We start from the raw sequence: 27,054 nt of genomic DNA, 5'->3' as shown, positions 1-27,054 counted from the left end.
TTATTGAAGTTATATTGAATACTGTATATATTAAAGTGATTAATTTAGTTAGGTGCTAATGCAAATAGTATTAGACAAAAGGTTCTTTAATATTGCATTGACAAGGTAGTTTGTTTACAATACCAGCATACTGATCAGTGCATACTTTTATTATTTGCATGTGAATTGAGGTAAGCAGGGATCATAATGTCAAAACCATTTCAGAGTGTCTTAAAAATCGACCTGGAGTGATTTCGATGGGGATCAGATAGTGATGTGGTTTTGAATACTTTGTTGAAATCATTAAATGGAAAGATCTGTCCTACTAATGTCCACAGGTTTCTCATGGTCCTAGTGTGTCTGATATTCAGTGTCCTGTCCACCATCGAGCAGTATGCAGACTTCGCCTCAGGATTGCTCTTCTGGATGGTGAGTGTTTCACTAAATATCATCACTTCTTTAATTCTTTGATTGTTCTGCAAGTGACATTTCCAGTAGGCGAATGCAGTAACGTTTACTCCCACTGGATGGCAATGTCATATCTCAGTTGAGTTGATGTTGAGTTCATGGAAAGGGCTTGAAGGTTTGTTTTCCCTGGACCACATTAAACATGAGTGATTTAGCAGTTTGTATTTCTGTCAGCACACCCACACCTGTAGACACCTGCAGTGGGGCGGATCCCAGAGAAAACCCCGAGGCTTTGAACACCGTACAGACGCACTTCATCAAACCAGCATTTAATGCATGTTTAATTGCCCTGCCTGGATGATAGATTTTAGTGAGAGACATGAGTGAGTGAGTGAGTGAGTGTCTATTTATTCTGTGTGTGAGATAATCCCCAAAGATCTCTTTGAAATAGAGAGTTTTTGGCTCCAATCAAAAGTCAGAGATCTCAATATGAACTAAAACATTCATTTTAATAGCTCTGGCAGCCAATCCTTTTGTCAATCACTGTTGACTCATTTGTGCCTGTTTTTATTAGTCCTAAAGAATATTAGTAGAAAAGTTTACCCCTAAATTAGACACATCTGAGAACTCCATTATGTCTCCAGCTAAGACAACTATTATTTTATTTTATTTATTTATTTATTTTACTATTTTTTTAGTTTTAAAAAGTGTACACAATGCAGTGTGTATGTTCCTGCCAGTAGACTAGTTAATGTTAGCACTCGTTTGACTTGTGTAAGCAAACTGCAGTCAGGCCACCCAGATCACCCAGAAACCCCAGAGTCTATCAGGGTCAAACTATTATCAGAGGTCAGAGCCCCATCTGGGACATCGTGTAGACACACATATACGGTAATCATGCAAAGATCCACCTGTTTCTGTCTGCTTTGCAGGAGATCGTGCTGGTGGTGTTTTTCGGGACCGAGTACGTGGTCCGGCTGTGGTCGGCCGGCTGTCGGAGCAAATATGTGGGCATTAAAGGACGTCTGCGGTTCGTCAGGAAACCCATCTCCATTATAGGTGGATGTTACCTAGAGTCGAATACTGGCACACTGCTTACTACAGTAGATATGATATACTGCATACTAATTTTAAAAATTGTATGTGAAGCCGAACGTTATGTTGTTGTCACATGACCCCACTACATTGTACATTCTTACCTGGATTGGCTGCCATGTTTTTATTGCCATCTGCAATTTTGACAGTCCAATCAAATAAGAAACCAAGAAAAATTATGAAAACATTTTTATTTTACTTTTATTACTTAAGGTTCATTCCTCACACTGGAAATTTATCTCAATTTTAATATTTTTTTCATTTTATTTTATTTTTAAAGTTTTTTGTTGTTGTTATATGTCCTGTTATATGACCATTTAATTTACTATCAATGAGATACTATGATGTTTTTTAATATTTTCATTTTTTTTTTTTCATTTTTGTGTTTTTTTTTATTAGTTTTTTTTTTTTTTTTTAGTTATTTTTGTGCTTCAAGTTAAACTAAATGAAAATGCAAAATGCTTCCTTGGCTGAAATAGCTTAAATAAAATACGTTTTCATATTATATTCCAAGTAACACATTTTTTTTTTATGGTTTTAGTTTATAGATTTTAATAACCCTGTTTTTTTTTCTGATTTAGTTATCCTTTAATCATGTTATTTTTTTTCGTTCACTGAAATATGTCATATTTACAGACTAAAGCCCTTTATCTGTACCAAGATTATTCATAATTTCAGAAAGTTCTGTGTATGAATTTGACCTCTTCTTGTGCTCATGACACAGATCTGATAGTGGTCGTCGCTTCTGTCGTGGTTCTGAGCGTCGGGTCCAATGGGCAAGTGTTTGCCACGTCCGCAATCAGGTACAGAAATATCATCATACACATGTTTGATCAGAAGAACATCCTGTGATCAGACTTCACTGATGTTTGTTGTAGTGTGTTGAGTAATGCTCTGTGTATGCTTGTAGAGGGATCCGTTTCCTTCAGATATTGCGTATGTTGCATGTGGATCGTCAGGGTGGAACATGGAGGCTTCTGGGATCAGTGGTTTTTATTCATCGACAGGTACGCTTGGTTTGCGCCATGACCGTAATTCTGGCGTTAATACTTTACAGTGCAATGAAACCCACTGATTTCATCAAACTAAGTTAATCAGCACACGTCTGGCGTAACCAACTTCAGATTTTCCCTCCAAATATGGCCTCAGGAATTCACATCACGATAATCTAAGCTCCCGTTTCACTCATCTTAGGCTTTACACTTTAAATCCAACGACTTCACGCTCACATTTTCTCAATCATTTGACCGTTGACGCACGTCTCATGAAAGGGCTGAAGTTCTCAGTGGATCAGGCATGATTAGGCTAATTCATTCAGCGCCCCGTGCGCCTTCACATGCAGTTTTGCCTTTTAAGGTCAGGTGCTTTTACACTCATGGCCTACGCCACGTCATCTACTCCAAACGAGAGAGTAAACGAGCAAACACCATACACTGTGCATCACACAAAAATAAAATTAAACTGTGTTTTTATTAGTGAAGAATATAGTATATATTGCACTAAAAATGTACCAGAAAATCTATCAAAATTGTCATCAGGTTTTGATTGGTCTTGCACAAAAAAAAAAAAAAAAAAAAAAAAAAAAAAAAATATATATATATATATATATATATATATATATATATATATATATATATATATATATATATGTCATACAAAGAAATTATGAACACATGCAAAAACATGAGAGACCCAACAAAATATTAATAACTGATTACTTTGTAGTCGATGTATGATCTATCTATCTATCTATCTATCTATCTATAGATATATATAGATATATATAGATATATATAATGTATGCATGCATGTACATGTAAAAATCTGTAGATTATGTAATGATTATGTAGTCCAACTTTCAACATGCTATGCTGTACATCTAAAACTATTAACTTTACTTTTCATTAATTTAACAAATATTAAAGTCATTCATTTTACATTACATTTTTTTTCATTTATATATCTATTTTTTGTTTTGTTTTTGTTTTTTTGTTAATTGCATGCAGTTTATGTGGTATCATGTTAATTTAGAGATTACATGGATCATATTTTTCACAAAGATGAATGGTGACCAGTAACTTCTAAGATCTTAGAACGTTCCTAAAATGTTCAAGCAATGCTAAATATTTATTTACATTATATAAATGTTTTAACCTAAAGTCTTGATGTTGCAAATAGGTTCATCTATGTTATTTATTAACTGTCTTTTGGCCTCGGTTCAGGAGCTGATCACCACGCTGTACATCGGGTTCCTGGGTCTGATCTTCTCCTCATACTTTGTGTATCTGGCGGAGAAGGACGCGGTAGACGAGGAAGGGAAGACGGATTTCTCCAGCTACGCTGATGCTCTGTGGTGGGGCGTGGTGAGTTCATTCTTCCTCATCAGAGAGTGGAGTTACAGGAGTTGACAAGCGGAGATAAGACCAGGGCCAGTTGCATAAACACAAGTCATATTGTGTCTTAAGAATTAGTCTGGGGCGTGTTTCCCGAAAGCATCGTTAGACAACTATGGTTGCAAGTTTCGTCATTATCAGCAGTTTAATGAGTCAGTGTTTCCCGAAAACATCGTTCCAACACACATTCACAAACAGCATCACAGAGTTGTGTGTCTGGAAGGACAGCTCTCGATCTGTGGTTAGAAGCAGTTTCTAGTTTGCATGACACGTGGACTCAATAAATCATCATCTTGAGCAAAATAAGCAAGCTGACATTCAGTGCAATCTATATCTTTTATTTAGAATACATACAAATGTCATTTACATTTTTTAGTTTGTCAAGAGCGTAGTTTTTGAAGAGTGTGCATGTGTGAACTGGAACATGAATCTGGAAATAAAGCAAAATAACTGAGAAAAAAAGCCATGTCCGTAATTTATAGCGAAACAACATCTAGCTTTAATTCAATCTCAACAGATTCATTAAAAGTAGTTATTACTCCAGCACATGCATGACATCTTTTACCAACGTGGTTGAACGACCAATTTGCGACAATATGGTTCGTGACACGCTAGTTGATTTCTTCAAGGATGCATCCGTACTGTGATAGTGAAGCAGCGAGTTACAGATCGACCAGCAAGGGATAAGAGTCTTACTTTTCAGATTTAAATGAGAACAATCTACCTTTTTATGTAAATGACTTTAAAAAGTTATGACCGGACTTGAAGACTCAAAACTTGTAAGACTAGTCTGAGCAGTTTATGCAATCAACCACAGATTATACTAGTTTCAATTCTAAGAAAGCCTTGCTTGTCAAGCTAGTTGGTCGGCACATGATACAAGACCATAACATCAATCATTGTAGTTGTCTTCCATGAATCATTTGAGTAATTTGCGGTTTTTATTAAAATCTAGAAGCCGTCTTGCCCTCTGGAGATCTGGCATTATCTGTCTAATCTGCAGTTAATTTCATCATGACGTTCCTTGTCTGTAGAACAGAAGCGCTTTAGGAAGATCCTAGTAGATAACATCTCTTTTCAAGGTTGAATGTATCTCAGATATTTATTACATTTTCCCGCTTTCTCCACCATCTTTCATGATTCATGACACACACTCTTAACCCTCTGGTGTTTTGTTTGTTTTTTAAAGATTTTTTTACTTCATTGGAATGGTATGAAATTTAGTAAAGGTTTTGGTACTTGCTGTGTGAACACACACACACACACACACACACAAATCATGGACATGATTGGAAAAGGTAAACGTTCCTGAAAAAATATAGTCACACTTGTATTGTTCATGGTCAAAAATGAATGCATGGGAAGCGAATTTCCTCTAGTGGAAGCGTTTGGTACTGCGCCCCAAACACAATCTGACTGAAAGCTCATTTATTGAGATATCAACCTCAAATTTAGTACACAGCTTGTTTAGATTTATGGCTTGAATTTCTCATAGTTTTGGAGTGAAACGTGTTTTTGAAAAAAATACATTTCATATTGTTCATGTTCATTTTCTGTATAACTTTTCCCAAGTTCACTTTTTTAAACCTTTTTCACTTGAGCAATAATCTGCCAAGTCTGTGCTCCAAAGCATTTAAGACAGTTTAAGTTGAAAATGTTCAGGTCTATGCTCAAAAAGTGAATAAATGGATTAGAACTATTGCATAAATATAATTTAGTACCATAAAATCCCCTAAAAATACAAAATATTAAATAAAAAACATAAAATATAGTACAATCATTTAATTGAAATAAAAAATCTGTCGTTTTTGTCCGTCACGTGAGCAGTAAAAGAGGGTTAAAATTAAGGTTCTTTATTGGCACTGATGGCTTTCTATTCCTCAAAAGGTTCTTTTATAGTGGAAAAAGGTGCTTTAGATCATTCAAATTATCTTACACTAAGGAAAAAATGGTTCTTCTAATCTATAGCAATGCGAAACCCCCCTTTAGTGCCTTAGATTCTTATAAAGCGTAATTATTCTGCCAGTTGGATTCATATCAGGTGTGTACCTTAAAATTCTGCCTACTTAGGGAGTTCCCTAGGTTTTGAGCCTCAGTTTGGATTGGTTATGGGTGTAATATGTCAATGTTAGATGAACAGTAATGTCTCCAATAGCTTATATTTTGAGTTTCGGGGTCTTGCTTTGGGATGGTGAGAATGTTTATACCCACAACAGAAACTTGAGGCTCTAAAATGCCTGTGATTTTTCTTTGTTGTGTCACATTGCAAACCACACAAGAAAAGAGGGTCATAAAACATCCAGCTCCAAATCAACCCACTCGAAAGGCCATTGGACTCGCTCCTGGATGAAGTTTCCAGTGCAGTTAATTAAAAAGCTGAATTTAGTGTGAACCGTAATGAGAAACCAATCGTACGCCTGTGCGGGGAATCTGAGAGCTACAAAAGCTCGGGCCAATGTACCTTTCACCTCTCGCTCAAAGAGCTTTCTCCTGCGCCATAAAGTGTCGGATCCGTTAATTAAAGCTTTAATTGCAGAGGCTGTACCTCTCCGTGAAGAGGGTCAGAAAGTGTATGGCCACCCGTTGGCCCTCGAGTCGTGGACAAAAGCGGTTGTTTGTATGGAGGAGGAGGCATTGAGAAACCCTCGATGGGGGTCGTCTCGCTTTTGTCTCTGTGAAGTCTACAAAACTTTAGATTGAAGGGAGGAATTACGGATGGTGTCGACTTGAACTTGGAAAAGAAAATAGCTATATCTACAGGCACTTCATATATGCAGCCTTTTAGGGGTTCCAATCATGTTATGGATTTAGTTTTAATTAATTCATTTAGTTTTAATTCATTTTTCATTGTTTAAACAGCTCGTAAACATACTTTATCACTAGAAGAAAAAACACACACCATTAAACATGAGTATTATGCAATAATTTAAGACTTTTCGATTTATATAAAAAAGACGTGCTTTATTTACATATTAACTTTTGTCTCAGGTGTTTCTCCTTAAAGAAAAATCAACAGACACTAATGAGTTAATAATTAATTACCATACAGTAAGAGTATAGTGCTGTAAAATGAATGTGCATTGCATGTTGAGAACAAATTTGAGCAGTGTTTGAGATCTCTTCTGAAACTCTAGAGGAGATTACTGTGAGCTTTTCATCAGGAGAAATGCAAGCGTTTCTCTTACTCCATATTGTACAAGAGAAACAATCGAAACATTAAAGAGATCTTATTGTATGTGTGTGTTTGGTAACACTGGATATTGATGGTCCCTTTTGAACATTCGTTGAATTTAATAATGGTTGCACACAATTGATTTTAGCTACATTTAAACAAATGCATTAAGTTGAACTAAAATTGATTAAGTTCAACTTAATGCATTTGTTTAAATGTAGCTAAAATCAATTGTGTGCAACCACTTACGATAAAAAAATGGATTAAATTCAACGAATAATTTTTTTCAGTGTATAAGTAACTTTACATGTGAACTTATTCTAATCCTAACCCTACCAGTCTACTAATACTCTGCTAATACTCTACTAATACTCTACCAATACTCTACTAATACTCTACTAATACTCTACCAATACTCTACTATTACTCTACTAATACTCTACTATTACTCTACTATTACTCTACTATTACTCTACTATTACTCTACTAATACTCTACTATTACTCTACTAATTCTCTACTAATACTCTACTAATACTCTACCAATACTCTACTAATACTCTACCATTACTCTACTATTACTCTACTATCACTCTACTATTACTCTACTAATACTCTACTAATACTCTACCAATACTCTACTATTACTCTACTAATACTCTACTAATACTCTATTATTACTCTAATAATACTCTACTATTACTCTACTAATACTCTACCTATACTCTACTATTACTCTACTAATACTCTACTATTACTCTACCAATACTCTACTAATACTCTACTATTACTCTACTAATACTCTACCAATACTCTATTATTACTCTACTATTACTCTACTAATACTCTACTATTACTCTACTAATACTCTACCAATACTCTATTATTACTCTACTATTACTCTACTAATACTCTACCAATACTCTACTATTACTCTACTATTACTCTACTAATACTCTATTATTACTCTAATAATACTCTACTATTACTCTACTAATACTCTACCTATACTCTACTATTACTCTACTAATACTCTACTATTACTCTACCATTACTCTACTAATACTCTACTAATACTCTACCAATACTCTACTAATACTCTACTATTACTCTACTAATACTCTACCAATACTCTACTATTACTCTACTATTACTCTACTAATACTCTACTATTACTCTACTATTACTCTACTAATACTCTACTAATACTCTACCATTACTCTACTATTACTCTACTATCACTCTACTATTACTCTACTAATACTCTACTATTACTCTACTAATACTCTACCAATACTCTATTATTACTCTACTATTACTCTACTAATACTCTACTATTACTCTACTAATACTCTATTATTACTCTACTATTACTCTACTAATACTCTACCAATACTCTACTATTACTCTACTATTACTCTACTAATACTCTATTATTACTCTAATAATACTCTACTATTACTCTACTAATACTCTACCTATACTCTACTATTACTCTACTAATACTCTACTATTACTCTACCATTACTCTACCAATACTCTACTAATACTCTACTAATACTCTACTAATACTCTACCAATACTCTACTATTACTCTACTAATACTCTACTATTACTCTACTATTACTCTACTAATACTCTACTAATACTCTAATGAGAGTTAGTAGACATGTAGGTGCAATGTTACTTCTAGTCAACATAATGTGTTAAAGGGACCATCAAAATAAAGTGAAACCGTTTTTTTTTTTTTTTTACGGGACAGAAGGGGAGCCGTTTGGTTCCTCGTCTGTGTTTTTGTTTTCTGGAGTTGCAGGTGCGGACCACAGCTGGCGCGACACATCCAGAGCCGTATGATGAAGCCACATGAATCATAACCGCTCCTCGCTAACTTAACAAAGCTGCTGCTGTTTCCCCTGGCCTCTCGGTTCTTTCAAGAAAGGAGATGATGCATAATGAAAGTATTCAAATGGTTTTTTTTTTTACAAAAAAGTTTGGAGAAGCCTAAAAGATGTAGTTTAACAACTTTAGATTAGCAGACACACTTTACTATACTAAGTATCTAAAGTCTAAAACTTTACAATAAGGTTCCATTTAACATTAGTTAACATCAGGACTTGACATGAGCAAGTGTGTGTGTATTTCAGCAGTGGTGTTTAACGCAGTCACTCCTACTAGCAACTTTTAATTTTATATGTAATACTGTATATACATTTTTCAATTGTAGTCTTATAGGGGCTGTTTACACTTGGCCACTTCATGTGTTTTCTGATAGCTATCCGATCGTGAAAAGCCCAGGTGTAAATGCCCTCCGAAACGCATTTGAGATGGATTTAAATCCGATCTCTCAAACCACTTCAGGAGGAGATCTGAGACACTTTCCAGATGAAACTGGACAAGTGTAAATGCATCTGGTTGATGAAACCACATATGTACATTTTACTCCTCCCAACAATGCTAAAAAATAAAGGTATGAGAGCGTGTTATAGGCTATATGTCATGTTATAGCCAGATATGATCCCCGCAGACAAGCAGCTGAGCATCTATTCATCAAGCAAACACGCAAACTATCACAGATCAAAGTGAGAGTAAGTCGCAGACGCTTAACACACAATAATCTTCATTAAAACAATCATCAATCAACAATCGCCACACAATCATCTTCATTAAAACAATTATCAATCAACAATCGACACACAATCATCATTACAAGTAAAGAACTGAAATGATCTTACAGGGCTGTTTCCGCTCTCTCTCTTATTTTGAAATGATCTTGATCAATAAAATGCAGCTCATATCTGTTGATTTCAGTGACGTGAACTCTCTTAAATCTGCGTATAGCGCGGGAATTGAAGATCGGATTTATATCCATTTCGCGAAAACACATTTATGTGACCAGGAATCGTAAATGGAATCGTTATCCGATCATCCGATCATTAAAAACGCATGAAGTGGCCAGGTGTAAACAGGCCCTTAAAAACACATCTGAAATAATAAACTAAGTGCAATTTAGTGTTGTCAAAAATATAGATTTTTTTTATTTTAATTTTATGCATATCGATACTGAAAAATCTGAAACACTTCCAATACTCATATCCCGCAGGATAGATACACGATACCATCTGCGCTTTCTCTCTTTCCGACAGCGAGTTTCATTTGCTGCGGATCAATATTGTTGCGGTTACAGGGCTTACATTTCGCCATGGGATTGCGCATATTGCGCATAATTTTACCCATTCCAGCAGATTTTGTGCTCACATTGCAAGTGCGCCCACATAAAGCCACCTCTCAGGAGTAAATTGAGTCCTTTTTTGCTGCTTATTGTGCTTAAACATTCAAACACACACAAAATAATGTCAAAATGCCGGTCTTGGCGAGTCTTCATGTAAACACAGTCAGTCATGTTTTAAGTGAACGTAAACAGTTGAGAAAGAAAGCGCATGTGTAATGGATCAGTGCGTCAGCTCTTAAAGTGACAGTGACCTAATAAACCTGCTGCCAAATTATGAGATAATATAAAAAATGTCTATAGTATTGATGTAAAAATTGTTGCCAGTGAAAATGCTGAGTGGCTTGTAACTTTGGAAAACCACGAGCCATTTATTAATCTTAGATAATGTTAATTTCAACATTTACTAATACTTTATTAAAATCAAATGTTGTATCTGTTATTAGTTAATGAACCTGAGCTGACATGAACTAACAACGAATAATATTGATTAACAATGAGCAATAGATTTGTTGCAGTATTTCTAAATGCATTGACTAATGTTAACTAATGGGACCTTGTGTTAAAGTATTACCATCTTCTTTAATGCATGAGATTAGTTTTGTATATGAATATAAATTGCAAATAAATTAAATGTGTCCAAACTTCTTGCGTATTTACAACTATAAAACATATATATTTGGTTCTCGATGGTAATTGGTTAATACAGCATTCCTCTCACTCTGAAATATACACAATATGCTGGTAGCTATATTTCTAAAGTTGCTCTTAAGAAACCATATATCTTGATTTGAAAAAGAAGAAGAGCAGTGTGCAGATAAATTTAGCAAGATTAAAGACAAGACGGGGGAAAAAACTAGAGCTGTAATCGCAGCCCACACACACGCAAACACACACACACACACACACACACACTGAGATGTTAGCTTTGGTTTTGCCACACACGTTGAACATCGACTGAACTCTGTGACTCAATAACTCGGCGTGAATTGGTTGGTTGGAGAATATTAGGGGTCCCGAAGTCTCACACAAACACACACTTGAATCCCGGTGACTGTGGACTCCCTCTTGCCGTGGCCTTTGTGGTCTTTTGGATGTTCAGTGGTGGGATTAAACTCTCTCGCCACCCAGAGCACTTGTATGACGCCTCGTCCTACTTTAGCTCTTTTTGTCCGTCTTGAATGGAAAGACTGCAAACACACCTCGTCACCAGAAAGCCCTCTTGAACGGACTACGCTTTCACGCGCTGCTACAGGCGTGTTTGTTTTCCTGCGTCGGCTGAAACCCGACGTTTTGTGCAGGATTAGGGGAAAAACGAACCGAGCGTGAACTTCAACAGACGCCTTAGAAAATACTCACATATTCTTAAATGTGTCACGTCTGACGTTTCCACTGACCCTTTTTTTTATGTGATGTGTATTTGGTGTTCCCAAAATGTAAATAAACCATATTGTGTAGACATAATGTCTGGTCAAGATAGACATAAAAACTAGAATTTAAAATTTTTGGTAGAAAACTTTTTTTGGGGTTTTTGCCCATGCTAATCTAGCCAGCAGGGGTTTGTAGTTGCCAGAATATTGTAATTTGGTTGCCAGGATGTTCTGTGTGTTTTTTAGCCCATTTCTTTATGGTTGCTAAGATGTTTTTTAATGAGTTGCTATAGTATTATAGGAGCTAGGGTTTAACAGGGCATTTCTATGCAGTTGCAGAAGCATTCAAAGTGAATTTTTAGTGAATTTCAAGTTGTTCTGAATGTGGTTGTATAGTATGCTATAGTTGCTGGGGTGTTTTCCTACTGTCTCGTCTTTGTTGTTTTGTCCAGTTAAAGCTGATGACTGTGAATCCCAAACTGTTTTTCTCTTAGGTTACGGTGACTACGATAGGCTACGGAGACAAAGTCCCTCAGACGTGGATTGGGAAGGCCATCGCCTCCTGCTTTAGCGTGTTTGCGATCTCCTTCTTTGCTCTGCCTGCGGTAAACACACTGACTGCTCTCTTTCTCTTTTTTACACACACACATAGACACACACACACACACACACACACACACACACACACACACACATTCTCCAAGCTTGTCTGGTGCCCCGGGGCAGTGTTTTCCTATGGAGGCCCTCCAGTAATGGGGTCTGGGGTTAATGTGGTCCATTTAAGAGTGATAGGGCCTCCAGGGGCCTCAGGGGCCCGCGGTCCTCATGTTACACATTATATAACATGCATCTGCAACATTAGAATCGAACACAACTATGGCATTAAAAAAATGTATTTGTATATATAATAAATAAATACAACATTATGTGAATATAAATTATATAATTTTAAATTAATATATAATCAGAAAATAAATTATATAATAATTCAATAATAAATTAATACAAATATAATTATATATATATACATACATTAATGTAAAATAAATTAATATAAAATTCTGTAGTTATAATAAAGTATAAATTATATATTATTTTAAATAAATATATAATCGATAAAATTAATAATAAAATAAATTATATATTAATAATATAATACTGCTTCTATAATAAATTCTATAATAAATTCATAAAAATATAAATGTTATATATATATAATTTTACATTAATATATTATCAATAAATTAATAATAAAATAAATTATGTAATACTTCTATAATGAATTCATAAAACTATAAATAATATATTTATACAATATACAATACATTTATATAAAAATATGTAAAACTGTATATAATTTTAATAAATTCTAATTGGTGTAAAACTCTATCAATATCATTCACAACATTATTCATGAATATCACATATAATTGTGCTTTTATTTTGTAACCGTACTATGGAAATGTTAAATTTTGTAACTTTTATGGCAAGTTTTTCCATTTATTTAATTTCTTTTGTAATAGCCAATTATATTAACTTATTTTCCTCTGTGTGCAGGGCATTCTGGGATCGGGCTTTGCTCTTAAAGTCCAGCAGAAACAGAGACAGAAGCATTTTAACCGCCAGATTCCCGCCGCAGCCTCTCTCATACAGGTGACGAACCGCTTCTCTCATTCAACGCTCACAACACGTTCAGTGATCATTTCTCTCCTAATATACTTTATAAAACGGTTAGTTCCAGTCCTTGATTCTGATTGGTCAATGTATTCACGACCGCTTCACCCAACGGTTCTATGTATCACTACACCACACCCCTAGCAACCACTCTTAGCAACGTAAACATATGTTTGATCTCATTGATATTGTTCATTGAAGCTTTTAGAGAGTATTGTTAGAAATCGAGTAAGCGAGTGTACCTGCATTTACAGTAGCATTTTCCTTCAAGTGTGAATGTCCGCTGCGATATCTTGTCTTTTTAACAGTTAAGGGGTTTTCCGTGTCCTAGTCATTTGTCAGTTGCATCTTGCTTCTCCGTGTTCACAACAAGTTTGAGTCCTTTCAATGTAAAAGTCTTCTCTACTGACTGACTCACTCATAAAGACAGTCTTTTCCCGCCATTTAATGGTGAAATAATCTATGTAACGTCTATTGCTGTTCACGATCAGGGACTATTTTTTCCGGCGGAAGGAATGCTTTTAGTGATTTTACCTCATGACAGTTGCATAGATACATATTTTTCGGATTTAATATTTGTATTGTGTGGTAACCATTTTATAAAAGCGAAAAGGTACTCGAGGCTAGTGCTGTATCGTGAATAAGTCACGGATCGAGTCGTGCCTAACAACGCCCTTCAGCCGTGACTTAGTCACGATACAGCACCGTCTCTCGTACCTTATTGCGTTCATCTATGTAACTCAGACGCTGTGGAGATGCTACGCTTGCGAGAAGTCCAACGGCTGTACGGCCACGTGGAAGATGTACGTGCTGACGGGCGACTACATTCCCATCATACACTCGGAAAACTCCAGTCCGGGCAACTTCAGACGGCTGGTGAGGAAACACACACTCCCTGTTTGCGAACGGTCTTGTCTTTCAAACCCTTTGTGTTGTTTTTCGGTCATTGTCATGTTCTTTCCTGTCGATTGTCCCGAGTGAGCCTCCATAGCGGGACACTGCAAAGCCCAGACAGTGGAAGCATTTCTCTAGAGGGTCTTATTGTGGGTTAAGTCTTTTCTATAGGCTCATGTGAATTTCCCAGAATGCATGTAAAGGCCTCTGCAGGGCGTAAGTGAACAGGAGTGTGATGGCGGTTTAGATGACGTTAACATTGGACAGTAGTAAAAGGCTTTTTAGCTTGTCCAGTAACAGACTGTTTTCCACAAGGCTACCCTGCTGGTTTTTGTGACATTTTTTTCAAGTGTTAATTTGTCTTTTACTTGTAGAGATGGGAAGTCAGACTCATTTTAGCTACTTAGTTCATTTGGATGGTTCCTAATATTTTGAATACACATTCCTGGTTTGAAATATGTTGTGAATGCCACCTCATTTAGCCTTCAAATGCATATTTATTGTGTGACTTTTCCTGCTACTTTATTTATTTTTTGTCTGAGAATGTCTTTTCTCTCATATCTAGTGTTGTGTAGATCAGTGTGTTTTATTGAATCAGTTCATTTGGGTTGTTCATATAAATGAACTGAGTTAGAAAATGATTCACTGATTCATTTTCTGTGCAGCATTTTAACATTTTTATTATATTCATAAATATTTATTTAAATGCTGCTTTTAATGACCATAATCATAAATGTTCCTTGATCATCAAATCATCATATTAGAGTGATTTCTGAAGGATCATGTGACACTGAAGACTGGAGTAATGATGCTGAAAACTCAGCTTTGATCACAGGAATAAATTACACTTTAACATATATTCACATAGGCAACAGTTCTTTTAAATTGAAATAATATTTCACAATATTACTGATTTTACTGTATTTATAATAAAATAAATGCAATTTTGGTGAGCAGATTAGACATTTGTAGTTGTATTAGTTGTAATTAGTAATATAAACTCTTACAGTTTCAAATCAACATGAAATGAAACTAATTTTACCTCTTTAATTTGACACATTTACAGTAAACGTTGATATTCAACAAGAAAATGAAGGGGCGAGACTTGATATTTTGAGATTGCGTTTATTAATCATAGTTAATATTAATTGCACTGTGAATAACATGAACAATGAACAGCTGTATTTTTATATATAACAACTGTTCATTAACTAACATTAACAAAGATTAACACATACATTAGCTGATGTTAATGAACCTTATTGTCAAGTGTTACTGTTGTTTTTAGTGTAAATGTGTCTGCAAAAATAATAAAAATGTAAGTATGAAGAAAAATACTGTTTAAAATAACAACTTGTTAGTAGCCTGTAGTGTTGCAAACTATATTTTATATGTTTTTTAAACAGTTCGACCGTCATTTAACTAGTTCAAACGATGAAAAGCTAGTAGTTTAACTTCCCCAACACTGCCTTCGAGGGACTTTGCGCGTTTGACACGGAGCCAGAAGCCTTTTGCCATTCAACATTTTAATTAACACTGTGCCGTGTGACGGGTTTAACCCCGCGGTGGATTCCACGGGGCGATTTTCAAGGTGAGAATAAAAGAGAGAGCCGGCCGGGATGTAGGTTGAGGTGTGAGAAGCGCCGCGAGAGCCCTGATGTCATGGGACGGAGGGGTTTCTCGGTGTCTCTCGCTCACCCGTTTGACCCCCTTTGTCTGTCTCGCACAAAGACTCAGTCAAATGCCATGATGTCATCGCAGCCTCTCTCCTGGGAGCAAAACCTTTGTGTAGCGCAAGAACAACAAAACAATCTTTGTGTAGCTCTGACTCCAAAACATATTGGGTCCAACTCTTTCCGCGCGGGCGTGTGACTGCTCTCGTTCATAAACCTCTCCTTCGTTCATCCGTCCCGTATTAACTTCCCCCTATCAGGCCAGTGGGAAGCCCTGATTTTATTTGTTTCGTGACGTGACTCATGTTTTACTCCAGACGTATTCGCTTGTGTAGGTTGCAAAGTCACCGCAGAATTCATAAATTCACAACATGCATATTCATGATGCTGTCCAATAAAGGGCAAATTTGAAATTCATATCTGTGGGATTTTTGCCTCGTGAATCGTCTATGTGTCATTTTAATTTTTTTATTTTTTTTACGCAAGTCTTATCAGCGATTCTTGGGAAGAAACAAAGAGTTTCTTGAAACCACCGCGTCGATTGCTTATCAGATTAAATATGAGATTTAATGTGGCTTTGTTTTGGGATTTAGGATTCGGACGTCACCGTTCTTCTGAATTTCTCTCTGCATGCAATAATGCATAATGGCATTTAAAGTAAAAAATCATCATTTACTTTCACTCATGTATGACTTTTCGTGAAATTATCTGAAGAGTATTTGCCATTGTTTTCCATAAGATATGAGGGAGTGAAAAGATAAATTAAAGTGTTTTATTAGTTGTTTTCAGTGTAAATGTTTCGGCAAACTAGTGTATTTTAGCATTATTTATGTTATTATAGAATTTATTGATATTTTGAATAAGCTTTGTTTGATGTTTTCAGCTTTCATTGTCATTTTGTTTTGAGCTTTTGTCACTTTTACTGTTTTTTATATTATTTTACATTTAGCTTTACTTTATTTAAACTTGATTTTCACCACATGGGGTCTTTAACTTTAACTTTAACAATTATCAATTTTCTAGTTCAGATAACCATAATTTACACACCCCATCTCATTCCAAACCTGTAAAACACTTTTGAAGAGTATTTTTTTTTTTATTGTTGTCCATTTATAAAGGGTAATCCAGCTCTGGAAATGACAAAAAGCATCATAAAACTTGTAGTGCATGTGACACCTGCGCTAAATTCAATTTTAGATGAATAATTCCTTTAAAAAGTCCATGTAATGTTGTGACTCTTGCCTCTTCAGAGCAAGCGATACAAGCGGAAGCCCAAGGCCACGCGTGATAACGGATCTCTGGGTCCCGGAGGAGAACGAGCCGTTTCCATCCCGCAAATCACCTACGACCACATCGATGATAAAGACGGGGTCTTCTCAGACGAGTCCTCAGGTAACACAAGCTTATTATTCTCTGACTTCTGTTATCATAGGTCATGTAATACTTCATCTGGTATTCAGTTAAGTTTCTGAAAGATGCATAGCTTATCATAATACCATTTATTTGATGATGCTGTTTTTGATCCGCTCACTGTCGGTATGTTTTCATGCAATGATTTCATCAATCCGTCAGTGAATCCAATCCTATATCATTACTGTTTATATGACCTAAACTTTGTAATCCAATTCAAATATTCATTTACATGTGCATTACATCTATTCAGAACATAATTTCTAAATATTTGACCATATGCAGGTTTGCGAGACGTAAATAATCACACACACAGCGGCACTGCTAATGTGCGCAAGATGTTTTAGTGTCAGATCGAGAAAGTATTTGGATTTAAAGGTTTACGCGCCTAATCGGATCGATTGAGATGTTTACATGAAGACGATTCAGTTCAATTGAGACTTTTATTTTTAAATTTAAAAAATAAATATATATATATATATATATATATATATATATATATATATATATATATATATAATATTATTTTTTATTATTTTTATAATTTTTATTTATATATATATATATTTTTTTTTAATCCGATGGAGAAAGTATTTCCAGTTTTCCGTGTCAAAAATTTGTCCATTTTTTTTTTAACATGGCTGATTGGATCGTTTGAGGAGTTTGAAGAGATGAAGAGAGTTTATTTCAGTTTCTCAATCCGATTATTAGCATATTATTAGTTTGCATGTAACATTGCCAGTGTTGACCCACTGTTAAGAAGAGGACCTTGTTCCTGATGTTTCTTCTTAACAGTGTCACATGAGAAGCCTGTCCGTTAAATGAATTAGACCGCGGCAAATCTGAGCTTGATTTTATTAAGTCTTGCGTATGAATGAGTGTCGACTCGTATTGGCCAAATTCAACAGATCGCTCTCATCTGGCTTCCAGAAAACTGGAAATACCTGAGTAGTAATAAGCACAAAAATGTTGAACTTGCATCCAAGAAACTGAAGTGAAAGTTTCTTCTCCACTGGAGCGTCCAGTGAAATTCATCAACCAGAAAACAAGACACAAAAGAGGCTGCAGACGTTTACGTACTCCATTCTTTTACCACATAAATTGAGCGGAAGCGCATAAAGAGGATGGAAAGATGAAAAAGTTTCGACGTGACCCACTTTTCCGTATTGAATAAATGTCATTTTCCACATGTGAATGGAAGGCATCCGGCGCTCAAACGGTCCCCTGCTAAACCAGTCTGTTAATAAGTCTGTTTTTATGAGTTTTCCTGTCAAACGGCTTCATCATAAAAGCAGACACATCAACACAGACGGTCCCCAGCAGAGACGTCTCTTCTGAAGCTTAATTAGAAGTGAAGAGGGGAAAGATAATGAAATCGCAGCACATGTCTGCAGTCCTTTGAACTGGGAAAAAGAAAAAATCATGTTCAGCAGTTTGGCTTATCAAAGCCTTGAGCCGGTTATGGTCTGAGCGTTTGTTAAACAAGTATATTTACCATTCATTACCATCCAGTAAGTGCTAAAGTTCTGAGATGAATCATAACATGTAGGAAAAGTGACATTTTCAACCCATCATGTAACGTATTTCTGAGTTAAACTGGATATTCAGCAAGACAAATACAGGAGGACTTGGTTTTTATCCTTTGGGAATTGACTGGATTGTAAAAAGTTAGGCCAAATGTCCCACTAAGTTTAAACGGTTACATGTTTTTCCCTTTACGCAGGCATCACAAAACTTTTCCGATCGTCAGGTGAGAACTTTGGCGCTGTGGTTTTCTGCTTCTGCTTTTTTGCAAGTGCATGTTGTATTGATGTGGCTTGCAACTTAAAGATGCTTAAAAAAACAAAAAGTGACAATTAAAAGGCAGCGGTTTGCATAAATTATTCAATGCGTTTCAAAGCAGTTCCATTAAAACAGATGTGTAAAAAAATTATTAATAAAAGAAGAAATGAAAATATGAGAGTATAGAGATGTGAAATCGATGTGACTAGCAGCTCAGATCATTTGGAGTTTGATGAGAAATACACACACAAACACACTCACATGTGTGTGTATATATATATATATATATATATATATATATATATATATTTTTTTTTTTTTTTTTTTTTTAGGAAAACTGCATCGAATGCATGAAGTGTCCAAGTTTTTTCAGTTAAAAAAGTGCATCATCTGGGTATTTGATGTGGAATTTTTTTCTTTTTGGAATTTTTACACTAATAAAAATGGCATAGAATTGTGCGCAATTTGGGACGCGCCTTTTTATCAGGCTAATTGGTTAGCATGCATAACATAATGCACTTAATTTTTCAGTCTGTTAAGTGCATCATTTGGTTTAAAGTGCACTTTTTCTTATATATTTATGCAAAAAAATTAAATAAAACTGGCATAAGTACACAGCTTTACTACCTCAACTTTCATATTGATCGTGTTCTGCCTCTGCCGCTTATCTTGTGTTGTTTGTCATTTAGCATGATCTTAGTTTGCACTTTTTCTTCTATCTGCATGTCAATAGACCGGCAGCGCTCGTGGTCGGCTTTCACTTTCAGCTGTCCTTCTTCTCCAGGTATCTGTCTTTCTTTTCCTTGCTTCGTTTTTGCAATTGCCCTTTCTTTCTTTCTCTTGCTTTTTTTGTCTCTTTTCTTGAGTTTTCTCCAGAATGCGTACATTTTCTGTTTCTATCACATCTAAACACTTGCCTGTTATCTTTTCTATCATCTGTCATGCGAGTTTGTGGTTTAATGGAGATACTGTAATTGAATTTTCTCTACAGTTAAGAAAAAGTTGGATGGTCCCGTGATCTCCCGAAACAACAGTCTGATGGATGAACTGGACTTCACTGGGGAAGACATCGCTCTACCTGTAGTAACAGACGCTTCACAGTGAGTTCACTGGTTTTTCATCCATCCATCGAACTCTGTGGTTGTTTGCTTGTGTGTGTTTGCAGGCTGATGTTGTTCAGTTTAGGAGTTTTGTGTTTGCGTATATGGTGTAAACAAGCAAATGCTTTTGGATTTTCCTCTTTTCCCCTGTCGTTTCATTTCTCTTTTAAAGTATCCTCACCTTTTCATCCTTTTCCCTCCGAATCATCTCAAGATCTTCCTGTTCCTCAGCTGTGAGATGAAGGAAAGCGCCTGTTTCTCTCTTTCAGTCTGTTGAGAAGCCCGTTTGTGGCAAAAGAAGAAGAATCAGTCTCTACTCAGCATCTGAATACAACCAGGTACTGTTTCCTGCCTCTTCCCTGCCTCATTCATCTCTCTTTCCTGTCTCTTTCCTGACTGTTTCCGGTCTCATTCCTGTTTGTTTCATGTTTCTTTCCTGTCTGCTTCCTGTCTCTTTCCTGTCTGCTTCCTGTCTCTTTCCTGTCTGCTTCCTGTCTCTTATCTGTCTGCTTCCGGTCTCATTCCTGTCTGTTTCCGGTCTCATTCCTGTCTGTTTCATGTTTCTTTCCTGACTGTTTCCGGTCTCATTCCTGGCTGTTTCATGTTTCTTTCCTGACTGTTTCCGGTCTCATTCCTGTTTGTTTCATGTTTCTTTCCTGTTTGTTTCATGTTTCTTTCCTGTCTGCTTCCTGTCTCTTTCCTGTCTGCTTCCGGTCTCATTCCTGTCTGTTTCATGTTTCTTTCCTGTTTGTTTCATGTTTTTTTCCTGTCTGCTTCCGGTCTCATTCCTGTCTGTTTCATGTTTCTTTCCTGTTTGTTTCCGGTCTCATTCCTGTCTGTTTCCGGTCTTATTCCTGTTTGTTTCCAGTCTCTTTCCTGTCTGTTTCATGTTTCTTTCCTGTTTGTTTCCGGTCTCATTCCTGTCTGTTTCATGTTTCTTTCCTGTTTGTTTCCGGTCTCATTCCTGTCTGTTTCCGGTCTCATTCCTGTTTGTTTCCAGTCTCTTTCCTGTCTGTTTCCGGTCTCTTTCCTGTTTGTTTCATGATTCTTTCCTGTTTGTTTCCAGTCTCTTTCCTGACTGTTTCCGGTCTCTTTCCTGTTTGTTTCATGTTTCTTTCCTGTTTGTTTCCTGTCTCTTTCCTGACTGTTTCCGGTCTCATTCCTGTCTGTTTCTGGTCTCATTCCTGTTTGTTTCCGGTCTCATTCTTGTCTGTTTCCGGTCTCATTCCTGTTTGTTTCCGGTCTCATTCCTGTCTGTTTCATGATTCTTTCCTGTTTGTTTCCGGTCTCTTTCCTCTTTGTTTCATGTTTCTTTCCTGTTTGTTTCCGCTCTCTTTCCTGTTTGTTTCCGCTCTCATTCCTGTCTGTTTCATGTTTCTTTCCTGTTTGTTTCATGTTTCCTGTCTGTTTCTGATTTCTTTCCTGTCTTGGTCTGGTCTCATTCCTGTCTGTTTCCTGTCTCATTCCTGTTTGTTTCCGGTCTCATTCCTGTCTGTTTCCGGTCTCATTCCTGTCTGTTTCTGGTCTCATTCCTGTCTGTTTCCGATCTCATTCCTGTCTGTTTCCGGTCTCATTCCTGTCTGTTTCCGGTCTCATTCCTCTTTGTTTCATGATTCTTTCCTGTTTGTTTCCGGTCTCTTTCCTGTTTGTTTCCGGTCTCTTTTCTGTTTGTTTCCGGTCTCTTTCCTGTTTGTTTCATGTTTCTTTCCTGTCCCTTTTCTGTTTGTTTTCGGTCTCATTTCTGTTTGTTTCCGCTCTCTTTCCTGTCTGTTTCATGTTTCTTTCCTGTCTCTTTCCTGTTTGTTTCATGTTTCCTGTCTGTTTCCTGTCTGTTTCTGATTTCTTTCCTGTCTTGGTCTGGTCTCTATCCTGTCTGTTTCCTGTCTCATTACTGTCTTGTTTTCTGTTTCTTTCCTGTCCCGTACATTTGATTACATGATTATGTGAGGCATCCTCTCAGTTTTTCTCTCTCAGCTGTGGTGATTTTGAACTTTTTTTGTAACCCTTTACAGTAAGGTTCCATTTGTTGACATTAGTTAAATACAGTATTTAGAGTGTCTAGCTAATTATGAACTAACAATAAAAAATACTTCTGATGCATTTATTAATCTTAGTTGATGTTAATGTAAACATTTACAAATGCATTATTAAAATCAAAAGTTGTATCTGGTAATATTATTGAATGGACCTGAGCTACAATGAACAGCTGTGTTTTTATTAGCTAACATTAACAAAGATGAATACATACTGTAACAAATGTATTGCTAATTGTTAGTTGTATTCACATTAACAAACTTTTACTAATGGGATCTTATTATTAAGTGTTACCAACTGTGTTTACCTAAAAGTTTTGGTCGTTGTATTACAAAAATACTTTTATTTACTAAGCCGACTCAATGAATCGTTTCTTTTGAAAAGGTAATTTTAATTCATCTTTATGTAACAGATTGTTCCAAGACATCTTGGCTTTCATGAATCTGTCATATATGAAATAGACAGATCTTGTTTCATGAGTCTGTGCACTGTCAACTTGACTGATTCAGTCGGATATAATAAATCATTCAGACCGGTTTTGTGACCATGGTTCCCACGGTCCTGGAAAAGCCTGGAAATATCAGGGAATTTCATAAGTGTGTTTTTCTAGTTCTAGTAGAAATAAAATAAATAAAAGTCATTGAAGTTTCCATAGTCAGTATACATTTTTTTTAAAGATATGATCAATTCTAAATAATCACTTTTTTGACTACAAATGACTACAATATTTTATCTTTTAAGAAATTCTAGTATCCTAGAAAACGTATGGAAATTAATTTGCCAGAAAGTGTGGGAACCTTGTGTGACTCTGTTCAGCTGATCTAAAGTCATCTTTCTACACTTATTTAGACCAACATAAATATAGTCTATAGTCCATAAGACGCATATAAGATTTATAAGGCACATAATAATCAGTAATATTATTGATTGGATGATGAAACCACTGTTTTCTGTAGAGCTGCTTTATGGTGCGTCAACTTTGTTTCATAATTGAAAAAGTTTGCAACATCGACGGTTATTAAACTGAATTGAATCAACACTGACGCAAAGTGCATAATGACACTATTGTCTTCTTTACAGCAGAATATGAATTCATCTCATATTTTAAGTTTGCATCCTTGATTCTCTTATTTCCCTGTTTATTACAGCGAAGCTGCTTTGAAACAAACCCATAAAGCTCTATAAGAAATCAAGATAACTTGACTTTTAGTCTCTGCTGTGCTGAAAACGCAGGTCTGTTTCCGAGCAGGGCTTGTTTTTGTCGTCTGGCCACTCCTGTGAAAGCATCTCATGTGACTTTCAGCATGTGCTCTGTGTTTTCCTGACACTGGGTGCTGTTCGGTCTCCTGCCGCCCATGATGAGGTGTGCTAGCGTGGGCCTGTCAAGACCAATGAAAGCATATCTCTCATTAGGGCCTGTGAGAAGCCCTGAAGGCTCATATTAGGGGGGAAATAAAGAACAGGAAGGGCGTGAGAGAGGAAGTGGGCGGTAAAGGAGATGCCGGGTGTAGCGCTGTTTGATGAAAGAAAAACACAGAATTTGACCTATAATTATCAATTTTTGGAATACATTTGTTTCCATAAGTATCATTTTTGTGTCTCAGATTGACCTGTGAGCGTGTTTTTCCATCTATAGTCGATAGATGTAAGATCTCCCAGATGCACTTAAAGTCATTTGTGTCTGAACGAGGTTGATGTGCTGTTTTGTTTAGTTTGACCTTTGACCTCATCTGTGAATCTGCCACACCTATTATGCTTTATTTTTCTATGTTTAACTTTCTTTAGTGTGTAATGTTGCTGTTTGAGCATGAAAAAGTTCTCTATATCAGTGTCAGTGTTTCTGAACTCATTGTAGTCTTGAGTTTCTTCCGGGAACGAACACGTCACAATATTCCTCATTTAAATAATTAATATGCAGAATAAAGGGGCGGGGCCTGGTTGAGTTAGTTAGTAGTGTGTTAAACTGGTGGTTATGGTAATTAGGGGCGGGACATTTCCCAAACACATTCAAAGCGCTCGACCAATCACAACACACTGCTCCAGCCGACCAATCAGAGCACAGTGTGCTTTTCAGAAGGAGGGGCTTCATAGAGACAGGAAGTAAACAGAGCGTTACTGACAGACTGGGAAGAGAGGAGCCGCAACAATGGAGAATATGAGGAGAATAATCAACATTCAAGCTGGAAAACCTGTTCTAGTAGAGCTAAAAACAACATCAAGACTGTAAAAGGGTGTAATACGGCCTCTTTAAAGTGTGAATGGCATTGTTTTCTGAAATATTCCACTATAGTTATTAGGTCTTATTGGGAATCAGTCCACAAAAGTGTATTGTTCTCTGTCAGATATTCAGTCAGGTCTCGCCAAGAATGATGGGAGTGGGAACACGCGTCGTATTGACACAAAACAACTCTGTCTGAGACTGAGTATAATGAGAGGATGAAGTGGAGGAGGATCCAGCCAAACTTCTGCGAGTCTCGAGAGTATGAAATCATCTGTGACTCATGTGCCCGGTTATTGAGATCATTTACACTGAATATCTTCAGTCTCAGAGAGGGCCTGATAATATGTAAATCGGAGAACTCTGAATCTTAAACTGAAGATTATGCCAATATATTCTTTCTCTCTTTACTTGAGTCTGTTTGGCATGCTGTACTACTCATATTATTATGCTAATTTCTGTATTTATGGAATACTTGGATGACTTACAAGTACAAGCCAAAATGTGCAGTGTACATCCAAAGCACATTGTGTAAGATTTGGTATCCCACAATGCAAAGCACTCTACTTGACCTTCCATTTCTAGTTTGATGCATCTGGAAAAAAGTTTTGCCATAAATTGTAATAAAATGCAAAATAACTATTTTAAATAGTTTCTATACATTTACATATTATGCAATATAGAGACGAAGTATGCATGCTAGAAGCCTTGCGATGGTTCATTATTTAGATAGATACTCATTTTATTAGTACTAGTTTTTATTTTACATTTGTTTACCATTTTTAATAGTAAAAGTATTAAATATATATTTGTTGGCTGAGACTTTCCTTTAATTTTGGTGTATATTGGTGTATATATTCCAAGATATGTTTGAGTCTAAGTGACTCAAAATGGAGCAATTGTAAGTTGCTTTGAATAAAATCGTCGGTAAAACTTCAGTTTAGGGTCCAATTATAAACTAGTTACTTTTTTATATATTACTAGGATATTGGCTGTTTATTAGTACTTATAAAGCACATATTAATGCCTTATTCTGCATGACCTTATTCTACATCCTTTAATCTAAATTAACAACTAATTTACTAAATGTTAAATTCCAGTGATTAGGAGTTTGAGGCATAAGTTGTAGTTAATAGTGAGAATACTTAATGAATAAATGCAAATACCAGTGTCTCTCTCTCTCTCTCTCTCTCTCTCTCTCTCTCTCTCTCTCTCTCTCTCTCTCTCTCTCTCTCTCTCTCTCTCTCTGCTTTTGTTTGTCCCTGCTCAATCCCAGAATTCCTCTGTGATATCATTGCTGGTTTATGTGTGTGTGTGTGTGTGTGTTCGATACATCAGCGCTGCGGGTGAGTCAGGTGGAATGTTAAGGCTTGTGTTTTTCTGTGGCCGTTTAGTCATGAAAGCTGAACTCAGATCAGGTTTGAGACGGTTTTACCAGACAGGCTCAATGAAAGGTCTTTTCATGAGGACTGAAATGAAAGAGCAGGATTTGTAGGGGCTTGTGTCAAATTAATGAATTGCTGTGCCGTTGTGAGCAGATCTTTGACTGTGTTCTGGCTGCCGGGAGTGTTTGGAAATGAGCTGAGCACTTCAAGCGCTCGGACCGCCAGCTCCTGCTCAAACATAATTCAGGATTTCCAGCAGATTTATTGCTTGTGTATCGAGGACACTTGGCTTCTAGTCTCGTCTAGCCGGACGTTTGACTATCAGCATAAACTGCGGTTCAGTTTCAAAGGGGTTTTTTCTGTACAAGCACACATAAAAAAAAAAAAAAAAAAAAAAAAAATATATATATATATATATATATATATATATATATATATATATATATATATATATAATTATAGTTAAATATTAAAGTTTATTTAAATTCTTAATTATTTTAAGTTTACACACACACGTTAATAATGAGTTAATATATACATATTATATTATATATATATATACAGTATATATATTAAATAATTAAATATAGGGCTTGTATCAGATCTGTTGCTGTGTCAGTTTGCACTAATAAAAGCCAGTCTGCCTGTCTTCTTTTCTCTGTGTTTTCTTCTTCGGCTCTGTATGCCACAACCTATCTTTCAGAAATTGGAAGAAAAATAATATGGGTAGGAGAAATAAACACCGGATATTGCTGTTCAGGGAGTGGGATGCTGCGCTCTCCGTCTTTGGTTTTTGAGCGGGTTCACGTTGAACGACATGCCGGCGTGTTTATTTTGATTGAGCTTGACCTCTGACCCCCTCGTCATTCCCATAAACCCCTTATTAGTGAACATTAAAATGTTTGGGTTTTTCAGCACTAGTGTTTTCAGTTGCGTTATGATGAGGGATTGCTGTTTTGATCGGTATCTTTGTATTTAATGCTGTGAAATCGGTTTAATGTGGAGGTAATGGCAGGTTAACTGGAAGGAATGAATAAATAAATGTAAATATTACTATAAACACTGAGAGCAGATGGAATTACTATTTTCTTAATAGTGATTAGTAGTGATATATATATTATATATGATATTTCTTAACTTTGTTTTTGTAACTTTTTCTTAACATTGTTCTTTTTTCTTTATAATTTTATTTTTTTCATTGTTCTAATTTTAATTTTAATTAATTTATTTTATTTTATAATA

The 27,054-nt window shown here is 36.0% G+C and overlaps 1 protein-coding gene across 1 annotated transcript in view; it reads left to right on the top strand.

Moving 5' to 3' along the window:
* The window catches only part of kcnq1.2 (potassium voltage-gated channel, KQT-like subfamily, member 1.2), a 151,432-nt gene that overhangs the window by 20,654 nt on the left and 103,724 nt on the right, over positions 1-27,054 (top strand). Inside the window, exons 3-13 of the mRNA XM_081356076.1 lie at positions 318-408; positions 1,320-1,446; positions 2,207-2,285; positions 2,393-2,489; positions 3,705-3,845; positions 12,137-12,247; positions 13,200-13,295; positions 14,061-14,192; positions 17,134-17,275; positions 20,067-20,175; positions 20,445-20,513. Coding sequence (XP_081212202.1) covers positions 318-408; positions 1,320-1,446; positions 2,207-2,285; positions 2,393-2,489; positions 3,705-3,845; positions 12,137-12,247; positions 13,200-13,295; positions 14,061-14,192; positions 17,134-17,275; positions 20,067-20,175; positions 20,445-20,513 — 1,194 coding nt within the window. The remainder of the gene's footprint in view (positions 1-317; positions 409-1,319; positions 1,447-2,206; positions 2,286-2,392; positions 2,490-3,704; positions 3,846-12,136; positions 12,248-13,199; positions 13,296-14,060; positions 14,193-17,133; positions 17,276-20,066; positions 20,176-20,444; positions 20,514-27,054) is intronic.

Source organism: Scardinius erythrophthalmus, assembly GCF_964197995.2.
Source record: "Scardinius erythrophthalmus genome assembly, chromosome: 24".
NCBI lineage: Eukaryota > Metazoa > Chordata > Actinopteri > Cypriniformes > Leuciscidae > Scardinius > Scardinius erythrophthalmus.
The sequence above is the reverse complement of the archived record's forward strand: the minus strand, read 5'-3'. Positions and strand labels throughout refer to the sequence as shown.